Source organism: Chelon labrosus, assembly GCF_963514085.1.
Source record: "Chelon labrosus genome assembly, chromosome: 2".
NCBI lineage: Eukaryota > Metazoa > Chordata > Actinopteri > Mugiliformes > Mugilidae > Chelon > Chelon labrosus.
In genome coordinates, this window is record NC_140338.1 from 9,833,348 (window position 1) to 9,849,612 (window position 16,265).

Consider the following 16,265-nt stretch of genomic DNA (forward strand, 5'->3'; position numbering starts at 1 on the left):
CCAGGTGGAAACACTTGCAGTATCACCAGTAATCACCTGAACACACAGGGGAGGGGGAGAGAGAGAGAGAGAGCGAGGGAAAAACCAAGAAAAATACGCTGCCCCCGTCTGGCACGTAACACCCCCACCCTTACAAGTCCAAACAATATGTTTGGAACCATCTCTCAATACTATACAGCACGTGACAAGGCATCAGCAAGGACATTTTCAGATCCCTTTTTGTGACAGATTTCCAGATGGTAATCTTGAACAATGAGACACCAGCGCATTAGACGTTGGTTATGGTTACAAATTCTAGAGAGGAATACAAGGGGATTATGGTCAGTGAAAACCTTAATAGGTTTTACACTGGATCCCAAGTAGACCTCGAAATGTTGCAGGGCGAGCAACAGTGCAAGTGCTTCCTTCTCAATAGTAGAGTATTTCAGTTGATGCTCATTGAACTTGCGGGAAAAGTAACTCTCGGGATGATCAATGCCTTGATTGTCCTCTTGCAGAAGGACAGCTCCAGCCCCAACTCCACTGGCATCAACTTCCAGCTTGAAAGGAAGTGAAAAATCTGGGGCAGACAGAACAGGAGTGCTACACAGAAGACCTTTAAGGTTTTGAAAAGATGCTTGGCACTCACTAGACCAAACGAAGGGCATAGCAGGACTAGTCAAAGCGGTCAGTGGTGTTGCTACCGAGGAAAAGTTTTTGCAGAACCGGCGATAGTATCCAGCCATCCCCAGGAAACGACGCAGCTCTCTCCGGGTAGTTGGTACAGGAAATGCCGAAATCACTGAGATCTTAGCATCTGCAGGACGCACCTGTCCTCGACCAACCTGCTGACCAAGATAAAGCACAGTACCTTTTCCAAACTCGCACTTGGCTAGATTGAGAGTCAGGGATGCAGCTGCAAGACGTTTAAAAACTTCTCTCAGTGTTGACATGTGACGAGACCAGTCATCAGAGTATATCACTATGTCATCCAGATATGCTCTGCAGTTCGGCACACCCCCCAGTACCTTATTTACAAGCCTCTGAAAAGTTGCAGGAGCATTACACATCCCGAAAGGCATGACTGTGTACTGCAGAAAACTGTCAGGGGTCACAAAAGCAGAAATCTCCGAAGCATGTGGCGTTAATGGAACTTGCCAATATCCTTTTAGCATATCAAGCTTGGAAATGTATGTTGCAGGACCAATTTCATCAATGCAGTCGTCAATTAGAGGCAACGGATGAGCATCAGGGACAGTTACAGAATTGACCTTGCGGAATTCTGTACAAAATCTTGGACTTCCGTCAGACTTTGCATCTAGGAGGCAAGGTGAACTCCATGGACTCGAGCTTGGCACCGCAAACCTGTTGTGCACCAGATACTCAACTTCCTTTTTCATGAGTTGTCTTTTAATAGGATTCACCCGATAAGCATGCTGCTTAATAGGTGTAGTCCTAGTCAGGACGATATCATGGGTCATGACAGTAGTCTGCGATGGGATGTCACCAAATAGACTGGGGAAATCAAAGATCATTCTCTTAATGTCTTTGTATTGGTCGTTAGGTAGATATGATCAGTATTGGGGCAACTTTCTACAATACCTCAGTATTACTCAGTCTTGCCCCCTGTGGTGCAGCATTACGCATCACCAACCCATCATCCACAGGAGAGACAACTTTTGCAACAGAAGCCATGGGTGACACAGCACTTACATCATGTGATACAGACAACCCATGTTCCTTTTCTCGGGACCAACACGGTTTCAACATGTTGACGTGACATACCTAGTCTGTCACCTTCGATCAGGAGTTTGGATCACATAGTTCGTTTCACTAAGTTTCTTCTCTACAACATAAGGACCCGAAAACTTGGTGGACAGAGTAGAACCAGGTATCGGCAGAAGAATCAAAACTTTGTCACCTGGCTGAAACACATGAGAAACTGCTCTCTTGTCATAGTGTTTCTTCATCTTTACCTGAGCAGAGGTCAGGGCATCCCTAGCTAAAGAGCAGGCCAGCTGCAGGCGGTTTTTGAGCTTGGCTACGTACTCTGGAATGCTTTTGACCATTTTCTCTGGTGTGACAAGCTGTTCTTTGAGAAGCTTTAAAGGCCCTCTAACCTCATGTCCAAATACCAACTCTGCTGGACTGAATCCTAGTGACTCCTGCACAACTTCACGTGCAGCAAACAGAACCAAGGGGACACTGTCGTCCCAATCCCTCTGGGAGTCATGACAGTGTTTGCGCAACATGGATTTCATAGTTTGATGAAATCGTTCGAGTGCCCCTTGGCTTTCAGGATGGTAAGGGCTAGATGTCACTGGGGTGATTCCTAAGGTTTTAAGTGCTTGGCAAAATACCTTCGACTTAAAGTTAGTGCCTTGATCAGTTTGTACCACTTTTGGTAAACCAAATGTTGAAAAAAAGTTCACCAAAGCCTTGGTGATAACAGGAGCTGTAATTTTTCGTAGAGGGATGGCTTCTGGGAACCTAGTGGAAGCACACATAATTGTCAGAAGAAACTGGTTTCCACTTTTTGCTTTGGGCAAAGGCCCCACACAGTCCAGAATTACCCTTTCAAATGGTTCACCCATCACAGGGATAGGATGCAGGGGAGCAGGAGGAATCAGCTGGTTGGGCTTGCCAGTAACCTGACATACATGGCATGTTTGACAATAATTAACAACATCCGATTTCAGTCCTGGCCAAAAGAAATGCTTGAGAACTCTATTATAAGTTTTGGTGATACCCATGTGTCCTGACCACGGGTGGTCATGTGCCAAGGACAGCACCTGCAAATGATATGCTGTTGGTACAACGACTTGATACGTCACCTTCCACTCATCCCCCGAGATGTCACTAGCCCAGCAACGCATTAAAAGACCATCATCGAGGATGTACGCCATTTTCTTCTTTCTGGCCTCCTTCTGATCAAGGACAGAAGAGAGACATTTGGAAAGGGTTACATCACCTTGCTGCGCTGCAATAAATTCCTTCCTAGTAGCTGGTAGGTTCTCAGCCTTGACATTAGAGAGAGTCGACATTTTCCCAGGAGACAGTACCTCAGGCCGACTTGGAGACCTAAGCACTGTATCTGCAGACTCCTCTGTAACCAGAAAAGTGTCAGACAAGTCAATATCATTGCCCGCTGATTGAGCTCTTGTAACCACACATGCCGGAAAAACATCAGGATGGAAGGTCTCTGACTTGGTATTGGAAGTGGGTCTGTCTAGTACCTCAGGTACAGGTATTACTTTACCTCCAGCTATGTCATTACTTAGAATGAAGTCAATACCTTTAATTGGTAGGGCAGGGAGGACAGCTACTTTAAAGAACCCACTGACAAGCAGAGACTGTACATAAACATTGTGCAAAGGGGCAGATACAAATCTCATTCCAACCCCCTGAACGACAGCACTTGACCGACATGATGAGCTGGATGACAGTGGCAAAATACCTTCCCTAATTATGGACTGAGATCCTCCGGTATCTCTCAGTATCTTTACTGGCTGCTGATGTTCTCGACTTCCTGTAAGTGAAACAAAGCCATCTGAAATAAACGGTTTGAAACAAGGATCAGGGCCATTGCCTTCCTCCTGTGACACTTCAGTGATAGTTGGCGTCATAACCTTAATTAAAACCGACTCCCTTTGGATGTTGAGAAGTAGATGACTGTTTATGTTTCAGGGAAAGATACTCGGCAATAATGTGACCTTTCTTATGGCAGTAGTAACATTCCCGATTTTCACGGGAAGGAGACTGGTCCTTTGGCCTTCTCAACAGAGTGACCTACTTCAGGTCCTAAGGGACGTGCTGCTGGAACTCTAACTGGACGAGAAGATACAAATACATTCTTGTGAGTCAACACAAACTCATCGGCCAAGACAGCTGCTTTAGACAGGGATGTTACCTTTTGTTCATTTAGGAACACTACCATCTTCTCAGGTAATGCACTCTTAAAATCTTCCAACAATATCAACTGACGAAGTGATTCAAAACTACCCTTAACTTCACAAGCAGAACACCACTTATCAAAAAGAACACTCTTTTCCCGTGCAAACTCAACAAATGTCTGAACACCCGCTTTTGTGTGGCCTCTAAACTTCTGTCTGTAGGCCTCTGGCACAAGCTCATAGGCACGCAAAACGGACTCCTTGAGTATGTCATACTGCAAGCTATCTTGTAGAGAAAGAGAGGATACAACCTCCTGTGCTTTTCCTACGAGCTTACAGTGTAGCAAGATGGACCACATATCCTTAGGCCAGCCTAGCGCAGTAGCAATTCTTTCAAAAGCACTGAAATATGTGTCTACCTCAGACTCTCGGAATGCTGGTACCAAAGCGATATTCTTACCGACATCAAAACTTTGTGTACCAAGGGACGTCTGTGAAGGTGTGGAGTCCTCATGGGCATATGATAATTTTGTTGAAGATTTTTTTATGGCTTCCAATTCAAGGCGCCGCAATGAGATCTCTTTCTCAGCTTCGATTTCCAACCTGCGAATTTGTAAACGAAGCTCATACTCTGCCTTGTGAGTCCTTTCCCTTTCCTGGGCCTCTAGCTGAAGACGAGCAAGCCGAACCTTTAGCCTAGCATCCTTACTTGAGCCCTGGACTTCGGGGGAGAAGGGCTCAAAACGAGGTAAAGTTGCAGGTAGGGCCTCACGTTCAGTCCCCTTTGCTTGAGGTGTAGCTGGCGTGGCCTCATCACCTTTAACAGCAGAAGCCTCTAACTCAACAAATGGATCCAATGGACCAGCTGCCCTAGGCAGGACAGGGCTTCCAGGCACTATCAGGATTCCTAGCTCTACCAATCCTTCCAAAACTCTGTTTTTCACCTCTTGTTTTCTAACATGTTTTTGGACAGGAATTTTATAGTGTGCAGCAATACATACCAAGTCGTCTTTACGACAAGCCTCAATCTTGTCAGGACCAGGATTTTCAATAAAATCTTGCAAATTGAAACTCATTCTGACACAGACTCAACAGTGGTTGGTTTGTAGATGTAGGGAAAAAGATCCCGGACGAGCCCCCATTTGTGTTACGTCCCTATGTGTGTCCAGGGGAAAATCAGGGACAAACACAATACAACCAAATGCTCAAGTCTGGTGTAAAAAGAATTTAACAATATTTATTGAAATACAAAAAGATGACTAAACAAAAATCTCCTCCAAACAAAACAGTGGGGAAGATTTGGACCACGTGGTTGTGCCAAATAAATGAAAGCAATAAAACAAAACTAGGCCTGGCTAACACACTGCCATATAGAAAACAACAAACAAAAAGGGCCTAACTATCTTTTCTACTAAAAAACGTTTTCAGAACTACATGGGTGGCACCAACCAATAATCCTAGTGTATATAACAGAGGAATCCTACGTGGTGGGGTGTAAAGGGTACCCCAATCTTACCTCTGGACCGCACCTTCCACCACAACTGAAATAAATCAAACAAAAAGGGTCCACACGTCTCAATACCACGGTAGGACAGAAAACAAAAGACCAATCGAGCCGGGCAACAAGCAAAGGACAGATTTTGAACCATGAGGTTCTCAAACAGGCTGCAAGCAGTACACACAACTGGCATGCAGCAGCAAATCAGGTGCAAGTGAAGTCGAAGGCGAGGAGCCTGTAGCTGGATCCTTATGAAGTAGGTCCTGTGGTGGCAATTGGAAAAACCAACCAATCAGCAGGCTCTGAAAGACATCTCAGGTGGAAACACTTGCAGTATCACCAGTAATCACCTGAACACACAGGGGAGGGGGAGAGAGAGAGAGAGAGCGAGGGAAAAACCAAGAAAAATACGCTGCCCCCATCTGGCACGTAACAAAGATGAATGAATGAATGGCTGTTATCTGTCAGTGAATTAATTACTGAGCCTAATCCATAATCTCTATGAACAGTTATTATGGAGCAGTCCGAAAAAAAATGTGTTTTGTTGGTGAGCACTTACTGTGATCATTCATCAAAAATGTATCTACTAAACAACTGTCATCTCTTTATTTATTTATTTATTTTTTTCAATTTTTTTTTTGACAGCAGACCAGTTTGAGACGTGAGGAGGGAGTAATGGAAGGACATGAAACAGCCACAGTGAGCTGTTAGATGAAGAGCTGCAGGCAACCAGCTGCACAACTCCAACTTCTTGGAGAGAGAACTCCTTTCACTGCGTGCACTGTTCTTCACAGACCCATGCTGTGTGCAGAATAAAATTAGATGATGGTCTGTCATAGAATTACTGGAAAAGAAAACTCCTGTCTGACCTCTTTATTAAAACTGAAATATTGTCATCACAATTCTGATGTGTTAACCCTGTGACAGACAGCTGGGATAGGCTCCAGCCACCCTCTACTACGCCCCCGGAGGAAAAGCGGTTACAGCTGATGAATGAATGAATCATTCTTTGACTGCTGTATTAAAATACCATTTGAACTTAATTTCAAAAGCCTACAAAATGATGTGATGACGTGTATTGCAGCGATAAGTGTCACACATGTTAATTCTGAGCTTCATTAATACAGCTTGTAATATAATAAGTGTTTAAACTGTGATAAAAATAAATCAATGTACATGCAGGATGTTGAATGACCTCAAGCTGAAAGCATCATATTAAAATTCAACGGTAATTGCGACTTCCTCATCACTAGCAAGAAAGTTCTCTAACAGGCCATCGTAACCACATGAGTGTCTGAGCCGTGAAGAAGGAAACAGTAAAGAGAGCAGTCGGTCCCAAGTTTAGACATTACATTTTTGGATCATCCAGAGAAATTAATGACCAAGCTGGAACTGAAGAGACCTCTTCCTTCAATCGGTCCTCAGTTACAAACCAGACTGAAGCTGACGATTCGACTCGTTGTGATCAGATCGAATCGTCAGCTTCAGTCTCTCTTCATTGTCATCTACAGTCTGGTGTGTCTGGTGAGTTTCTCAAATATCATGGTTGCTTTCCTGCTCCCAACTGTCTACCATCAGGCTCTTAAAAGTTATTGAAATATATTTTCTGAGGCATTCTTCTCCTCAAATCTCTTCGTTTGTAAGACTTTTGCTCAATTCCCTTACACATTCTCCCTACGTGGAGGCTGAGCTTCATTAAATGTCTCTATAGCAGCCAAGACTCCGCATCAGTGCAGAATTACTTTTTGGCATTTAATTCAGTTTGAGAGCTTCTAGTACAGGAAAAGAAGGGCTGATTCTGCCTCGGCCTCTAACCCTTTGCTGTAGTTCCTGTTTTTGTTGCAGAAAGACAAAAACTTTCAGAGTTTGTTGGTATATTTAGACTTAAACAAACTTTATTGATTCACAAAGGAAATTGTTTGGTCACAGTAGAAATCACTGTTTCTAGAAATTACTCTTGAGAACAAAAAAAAAGAAAGATCAAATTAAATAAAAATAAAATAAGACAAAAAAATACAATATAAGAAAAAATCTACTAAAATAAAATAAAATGGTATAAGCAATTCATTTACAAAATTAATAAATGAACAAATGAAATCAACAAAAAGAAATATATATTGGATACATAGGAAGGATTAATAAGGTGCAATAATGTGTCTTAAGATTAATAACATGGAGTTACCTGTTGCGGAAAGGTGAGTTGTTGTACAGCTGGATAGAGTTTGGTTTGAAAATAAGAGAATGAGCTCCACTGTCCCTCTATAGTCTGGTGTAGTGGATGAGATGGATTGTCCATGATGGAGAGCAGTTTGTCTGGTGTCCTCCTGTCCCTCACTGAGACAAATGTCTCCAACTCACTGCCGATCACATATCTAGCCTTTTGGACCAATCTGTTGATCCTGCTGATCTACATTTTTGCTGGTACTGCTCCCCAAGCAAACCACAGCAAAGTATAAGGCGCTTGCAACAACAGACTGGTAGGAAGTCTCCAGCAATTTGCTGCATGCATTAAAATAGCTGAGCTTCCTCAGGAAGTGGTCTACTCAGGCCCTTCTTGTACACATTTATACCTCACCTCAATTGAGTTCTACCTGCATCATCCTTCTCCTTATCACAGAGGTTTCGCTGCTCGGGTCAGTCTGTTTGAAATATTGTTCCCAGTGGGGACCAGGGAACTTTGAACGAGTCAACAGAGGGTGTGTCTGTGGGAACATGTGACATGGACACTTTGTTTACAGAGGACAACAGTCTAATAAAGTTCCTCAGTATATTATTACTACTGTAATATTGTTGTTGTTGTCGTCTTTAGAGAAGCGAAAGTCATATTGTTTCTTCATTCATTCTAGGGATGTGGCCCCTTAACAGACGTATTTGACACAAATTACACAGGACACTTTTAAAGCTGGTTCTGATGTACACTTTCAACAGTTTGGGGGCAAAAAAATAAAATAAAAATAAATAATAATAATTAAAACAACTGAATAAAAGCACCAGAAGAAGAAAAACAAACACAGGACACTTTAAACTCTTCACAGTGATCGGTGTTTAGAATGACGAGGGAATTTGGACTCCTGACCTCTGTATCTGAAGTGGTCCATTCATTATTATTCATGTAGTTACTCATTAAAGAATATTATCATCTCTCATCGAGTTTTTAAACACTCAGAGTTACAATCAGCAGAAACGGGTTATTCTCGACAAGCGCAAAATAGGGGAAGTCTGTGAAGGTTCTCAGTCATCCAGGTCATGGCATATCGAACAAAGGTTCAAAAAAGGCAACTGGACTTGTAGAGTTGCCTTTTTTGAACCTTTGTTGGATACAAAATAGGGGAAATTCCTAATTTAGCTGGCAGCAAACCCTGTCCCGTGTGGAAAACAGGATGACAAAACTTAAGCGATTAGGCAGACACACAAACATGTAGCAATCCAGGAATACTTCCCTACGTTCCAGGTGTGATTAATTCCAATTTCCTATACTATGACAAGAGCAACTCCAGTTTTTCTCAGGGCCTTCATTTATTCATTCATCTCCTGTGCCCGCTTATTCCTGTTAAGGGTCGCGGGGGTCTGCTGGAGCATATACCAGCAGTCATCGGGCGAGAGGCGGGGGTACACCCTGGACAGGTCTCCAGTCTATTGCAGGGCTAACACAGAGAGACTGACAACCATTCACACTCACATGCACATGCAAATTTTGAGGAACTTTACTTGAGTGTTTTCATTAATACTACTTCATACTTCCTCTCCATAATATTTTATTTTCTACTCAGTAAAAAAGGAAAAAAAATATATAATAAAATAGAGAAATAACAAAAATCTGTACACAACATTTACAAGAATTATAAGATAAGTGAATATTAAAATAAGTGAATATTAAAAATTAAATTGCAATGAAATGTAATGAATTTACAATCAAAAACCAAACAATCAAGTGCAAATGTGAAAAAAAACCCCCAAAAGTCCAGAGTGTCATCTGTCACACACTGATGAGGAGTCGTACTTCTCATCAGTGTGTGACACATCAGTGTTTACAACCTATACACATGTTCTCTGCAAGCGAGATGGAGACTAATGCATCGTGGTAGAGTAAAATCATCTGTTCAGCGTCTGACTGACTTAATGTCACTTCTGTCTGTTGATCAAGCATGTCTTCGTTCTGACTTTGTATGTTACCATGTAACCGTGACTCTCCTAGAATGACGACCTTCACTGTGGCATGACATCTGAACTACATTTACTGTTCTGTTAAAGACAGTGACTCAAACCAAACGTGCACAGTGAGAGAGTGGTAGTGGTCACTGAACTTGCTATTTTGGTTGTGTATATCATTTAGTAATGACTCACTCTCGGTTGGCAATGACTCAGTGCCGTACTTGTAGAAGTTAAATTGTTCCGGGTCTTGGTCATGAGACAAGACGGATGCTACGTCATTTAATGTGTCAGACTGAGACTGCGCATAGCTCTCGATCTGGTCGTTCAGCATCCATCTATACTCATCAGCTTTTACGCACTGAGCAAAAAGATAAGATCCCAGATCACAGTGGATGAATTCAGTTTGTCTGATGTAGCTCAGACCTCTGTAGTTGGTCTAGGTGGGTGATACATGTCTAAGTAACAACCACACCAATGAATGCCAGGTCCAAAAGTTTCCCAGCAGAACATTGAATTGTCATAAGAAGGTCAATGTTATTCACTTCTATTGTCAGTGCCTGATCAGTGTATATTTAAATCAATCTTCTACTCCCCAGTTCTCATGGCATCAAATAGTTCAATAAGGAAATATCAAGTGGGTGCAGCATGAACATTTATTGAGGAAACGTGAACATGTACGGTAATTGCTTCCGAACGTGACAGGGTTGTAGAGCTGAATCCCAAACAGTGAAGGTATGGGTACAGGGCCCCTGGACTTTAACTGCTGCTTGACACTTCCTGTCCATTGCTTACTATTAATGAGACGCAGGTGGCGGACTGAATAAATGTGTCAGTGTGGGAAAATGGAAGACAAGGGGACAGATCTTAGTTGTTTAACCTTCGCCTGAGATAGAATGAGATAGTGATAGACTGTATGCAAGATGTTGAAGTTGAAACCAGAGTGTGAAAATGCCATTCAGTGGTAATTGTGGCTTCCTCATCACAAGCAAGAAAGATCTCTAATAGGCCATCATAACCAAATGAGTGTCTGAGCCGTGTAGACGGAAGCATTAAATACAGCAGTCGGTCTCAAGTGTAGACATTACATTTTTGGATCATCCAGAGAAATGAATGACCAGGCTGGAACTGAAGAGACCTCTTCCTTCAATCGGTCCTCACTTACAAACCAGACCAAAGCTGACAATTCGACTCGTTGTGATCAGATCGACTCCTCTGTTCAACCTCTCTTCAATGTCATCTACAGTCTGGTGTGTCTGGTGAGTTTCTCAAATATCCATTATAGTTGCTTTCCTTCTCCCAACTGTCTACCATCAGGCTCTTAAAAGTTATTGAAATATATTCTCGGAGGCATTTTTCTCCTCAAATCTCTTCGTTTGTAAGACTTTTGCTCAATTCCCTTCCCCGTTCTCCCTGCGTGGAGGCTGAGCTTCATTAAATGTCTCTATAGCAGCCAAGACTCCGCATCAGTGCAGAATTACTTTTTGGCATTTAATTCAGTTTGAGAGCTTCCAGCACAGGAAAAGAAGGGCTGGTTCTGCCTCGGCCTCTAACTCTTTGCTGTAGTTCCTGTTTTTGTTGCAGAAAGACAAAAACATTCAGAGTTTGTTGGTGTATTTAGACTTAAACAAACTTTATTGATCCACAAAGGAAATTGTTTGGTCACAGTAGCTTAGAAATCACTCTTGAGAAGAAAAAAAAGAAAGATCAAATTAAATAAAAATAAAATGAGATAAAAATAAAATAAAATATAAGAACAAATCTACTAAAATAAAATAAAATGGTATAAGCAATTCATTTACAAGCTTGATATATGAACAAATGAAATCAACAAAAGGAAATATATATTGGATACATAGGAAGGATTAATAAGGTGCAATAATGTGCATTAAGATTAATAACATGGAGTTATCTGTTGCAGAAAGGTCAGTTGTTGTACAGCTGGATAGAGTTCGGTATGAAAGTAAGAGAATGAGCTCCGCTGTCCCTCTATTGTCTGGTGTAGTGGATGAGATGGATTGTCCATGATGGAGAGCAGTTTGTCTGGTGTCCTCCTGTCCCTCACTGAGACAAATGTCTCCAACTCACTGCCGATTACATATTCAGCCTTTTGGACCAATCTGTTGATCCTACTGATCTACCTTTTTGCTGGTACCGCTCCCCCAGCAAACCACAGCAATGTATAAGGTGCTTGCAACAACAGACTGGTAGGTCTCCAGCAATTTGCTGCATGCATTAAAAGAGGAAGTGGTCTACTCAGCCTTGTACACATTTATACCTCACCCATTACTTAAAGGGAAGCTACAGATCGTTTACTCACCCATGTAACTTTGGTGTCGTTTGGAATCATTTGGACGACATTTAGATCTGCGTATATCCACATTGGGGGAATGACTAGGGCACAGCAACACAGCCGGGGTCTGTAGATTGACCTACTAACCTCTGACCTGGATGATTTCATCTCTGAACTCTCTGATCTCAGAAACTGAATAAAAATATTATATAACCTTGCAACATTAAAGCTCATTTCAGGCTTTCCATGACTGCAAGGTTCCATTAATCGCCCAAGTCCACAATGGTGTGCGTGAACTCTAACTGGCATCTGACTCCGGCTGCATGTTATTGCATGGCTCATAGGCACACTGTTACAGGCTCACACTTTGCAGTGCAGCCTTTGTGGTTTGTGTGTGTTTGTGGTGAAGTCATGCCCATCAAAAGTAAAAACAACCCAACATCAGGCCACGACAAGCAAGTAGAGCTCCCCCTGGTGTCTGGCTGCAGTATAGGTCATGAGCTCCACCTCCTCCATGTTAGTGGATGGGACGTGGGCCAAACTAAAACTTGTGTCATCCATATTTTATACAGTCTATGGTCTTCAAACATGGACGTGGGAATCCTTGTCCAACCTACAATGCGACACTAGCTGTGAAATCATGAGTTCTCCATTTAAATATAACATCTTTTTCCAACCTAATTTTCTAATCGGGCCAGAAAGTACTTTTTGGAAATTGATTCACAGATATTAAACTGTAGAAAATGATTATCTTGTGATTATCTGACTGTAAATGCTATGAGTCTCCATCCTCATCCTATCTTCAGGTGGGATTCTTCCTCAACGCCTACATCATGAAGTTTTACTTCTGCCAAGCTCAGCAGCATGAGTCCAGCAGCATTATGGTTTACCTGAAGAACTTGGTTGCAGCTGACTTTCTACTCTGCCTCTGTCTACCTCTACGTATCACCAAAGATGTTAGCAACTCTACCACTATCCGCCAACTCTACTGCAACTTTGGCGCTTCCGCCTTCTACCTTAACATGTATGTCAGCATCCTGTTCATGGGCTACATCGCTGCAAACAGGTAGGCCAGGTTTAGGCAGCAATGTAGCATCATGGATTTATTTAAGAGGTATTCAGTTGTATGCAACCTTGATTTATCAGTTCCATGGATCTAATGTATAAAACCCACATGAGTGAACCCCAGGCATATCTTGTGCTTGAAGTTTCATTAGACACAAAATAAATACATGCAAACTGTTATTTATTGATGAGGTTTGTCTCGCCTCTTTCCAGGTATCTGAAGATTGTTCATCCTTTGGGAACTCACATTCTGCAGACAGTAAGGAGTGCCCACATCCTGTCTGTGGCAACCTGGGTTTGCTTCTCATCTCTGATGATCGTCTACACCATCCTGTCATTCATCTGGGAGAAGTCTTTGACCTCTGTCCCCGACGCGGTTAATTGTGAAGAATTGCACAGCAGCCAACTCACCTTACTGTACACAATTGTGCACAGCTGCTGCGTCGCTATCTTCCTGTTTGTCCTTGTATCCCTGCTCTTCTTCTACTACAAAACCTCACGCAAAGTGTTGCTAGCGCAGCAGAGGCAGCCGGCGTCCTCCTGCTCCAAGAAGCTTGCAAAGTCACGGAGAAACATATTAGTGCTGGTCAGCGTCTTCTGGTTTTGCTTTCTCCCCTACCACCTAGTGCGCGTTCTCCACACTTTCCAGTGGAGTAATTGTTCATGGAGCAAAGCTGTCCACTACCTGAAGGAGGTGAGCATCATAATGTCAGTTCTCAACATCTGCCTGGACCCGATCATCTACTTCATCTACTGCAAGGCGTTCAGGACTCAGTTTAACCACAGAATGGTTTGTACAAAGTCAGAATAATCTCAATTTTCCTTTGAATAAATGTTTGTCATGTTATCTGTCGGCGGCACAGTGGCGAGGTGGTTAGCACTTGGGCACCGGTTCGAACCCATGGGCCGGCTGGCCTTTCTGTGTGGAGTTTGCATGTTCTCCCTGTGTCTGCATGGGTTCTCTCCGGGTACTCCGGCTTCCTCCCACCATCCAAAGACATGCTCATTAGGTTAATTGGTGATTCTAAATCGACCGTAGGTGTGAGTGTGAGCGTGAATGGTTGTCTGTGTCTCTATGTTGGCCCTGCGATGGCCTGGCGACCTGTCCAGGGTGTACCCCTGCCTCTCGCCTGATGACAGCTGGGATAGGCTCCAGCAGACCCCCGCGACCCTTAACAGGAATAAGCTGTTGCAGAAGATGAATGAATGAAAGAATGTTATCTGTCAGTGAATTAATCAGAGGTGGCAAGTAACGAAGTAGAAGTACTTTCTTACTGTACTTAAGTAAAATTTTCTGATATCTGCACTTTACTTGAGTATTTCTTTTTCTAACGACTTTTTACTTTTACTCCCTACATTTGTACACAAATATCTGTACTTTCTACTCTTTACATTGGAAAAACAGGCTCATTACTTTTTTAACCTCCACGGATGACAAGACGTAAAAGACGTGACATAATCGGACATGATTAGAGCATCGGACTGGAGAAGGAAAGTCGACGATGCGCCTCCTGTGTTCTTCTTCTACTGTTTGGAACAGGCAGCCTGTTGGTTAGTTTGAGCTCTGCTGCCACCTAGTGACTGGAGGCTTGTTTGTCAGCCAACCATCAATAAAGACAGTAATACTGAAAGTCCACCTGGCCCCACTATTTGAGAAATACTGGTCTAATGTGAAAAAAAAAACAAAAAAAAAAAACAAGTTCATGTATGGTGTGGTTTCTGTTGCTATCATTAGCTTTTTGAGGATTTTTTGGAAGCTCGTTTACAACGTTAGCAATGCTATGGAAACACACTGTTTTGAGAGTTTATAGTGAACACTAGCTAGCTGTTCAAAAACAACAACCCAGTAACCCTCAGTTTATTATTAAAAATGTTCCAGATGCTCATACAGGACATCTAGTCAATTAAGTCTAGATTATTCTGCTGGAACTTTTTCATTTTGCAAAATTATCAACGGATGAATTGTTTCATGGCAAAATAAGTTTTACTTTTTACGTAAGTACATTTAAGAGCCTGTACTTTCTTACTTTTACTTGAGTAAAGGAGTTGAATCAGTACTTTTACTTTTACCGGAGTATTTTTTTTACACAAGTATCCGTACTTTTGCTTAAGTACAGAATGTGAATACTTTTGCCACCTCTGAAATTAATTACTGAGCCTAATCTATAATCTCTATGAACAGTTATTATGAAGCAGTCCCAAAAAATCTGTGTTTTGTTGGTGAGCACTTACCGTGATCATTCATCAAAAATGTATCTGTTAAACAACTGTCATCTCTTTATTTATTTATTTATTTATTTATTCATTTTGTTTTTGACAGCGGACCAGTTTGAGACGTGTGGAGGGAGTAATGGAAGAAGACGAAACAGCCACAGTGAGCTGTTAGATGAAGAGCTGCAGGCAACCAGCTGCACAACTCCAACTTCTTGGAGAGAGAACTCCTTTCACTGCGTGCACTGTTCTTCACAGACCCATGCTGTGTGCAGAATAAAATTAGATGAAGGTCTGTCATAGAATTACTATTTATTAAAACTAAAATTATACTACTCTTTATTAAAACTAAAATAGTGTCATCAATCTGTCCAATTCATAATCATCTGATAATTCTGATGTGTTAACCATGTGACAGACAGCTGGGATAGGCTCCAGCCACCCTCTACGACCCCCTAGAGGAGAAGCTAATGAATGAATGAATCGTTCTTTGATTGCCGTATCAAAATGGCATTTGAACTTCATTTCAAAAGCCTACAAAATGATGTGATGAAGTGTAGTGCAGCAATAAGTGTCACACATGTTAATTCTGAGCTTCATTAATACAGCTTGTAATATAATAAGTGTTTAAACTGTGATAAAAATAAATAAATGTACATGCAGGATGTTGAATGACCTTTACCTGAAAGCAGCATATTAAAATTCAGTGGTTATTGTGACTTCCTCATCACTAGCAAGAAAGTTCTCAGGCCATTGTAACCACATGAGTGTCTGAGCTGTGTACAAGGAAGCATTACATACAGCAGTTGATCTCAAGTGTAGACATTACATTTTTGGATCATCCAGAGAAATGAATGACCAAGCTGGAACTGAAGAGACCTCTTCCTTCAATTGGTCCTCACTTACAAACCAGACCAAGGCTGATGATTCGACTCGTTGTGATCAGATCGACTCCTCTGTTCAACCTCTCTTCATTGTGATCTACAGTCTGGTGTGTCTGGTGAGTTTCTCAAATATCCATCATGGTTGCTTTCCTGCTCCCAACAGTTTACTGTCAGGCTCTTAAAAGTAATTGAAATATATTCTCTGAGGCATTTTTCTTCTCAAATCTCTTCATTTGTAAGACTTTTGCTCAATTCCTTTACATCATCTCCCTACGTGGAGGCTGAGCATCACT

The 16,265-nt window shown here is 42.1% G+C and overlaps 2 protein-coding genes across 2 annotated transcripts in view; both read left to right on the top strand.

The window, feature by feature from the left end:
* Positions 1 to 467: 467 nt before the first annotated feature.
* The window catches only part of LOC311507977 (uncharacterized protein), a gene marked incomplete at its 5' end in the record, with an annotated part of 50,478 nt that continues 34,680 nt past the window's right edge, over positions 468 to 16,265 (top strand). Inside the window, 2 exons of the mRNA XM_084572557.1 lie at positions 468 to 550; positions 6,740 to 6,839. Of these exons, the coding sequence (XP_084428683.1) occupies positions 468 to 550; positions 6,740 to 6,839 (183 nt within the window). The remainder of the gene's footprint in view (positions 551 to 6,739; positions 6,840 to 16,265) is intronic.
* Positions 12,059 to 15,369, top strand: LOC311506630 (P2Y purinoceptor 14-like). The gene is made up of 3 exons (XM_084570669.1): positions 12,059 to 12,878; positions 13,091 to 13,667; positions 15,198 to 15,369. The coding sequence occupies exons 1-3, from the start codon at positions 12,646 to 12,648 to the stop codon at positions 15,261 to 15,263; spliced, it is 876 nt and encodes a 291-aa protein (XP_084426795.1). The 5' UTR covers positions 12,059 to 12,645; the 3' UTR covers positions 15,264 to 15,369.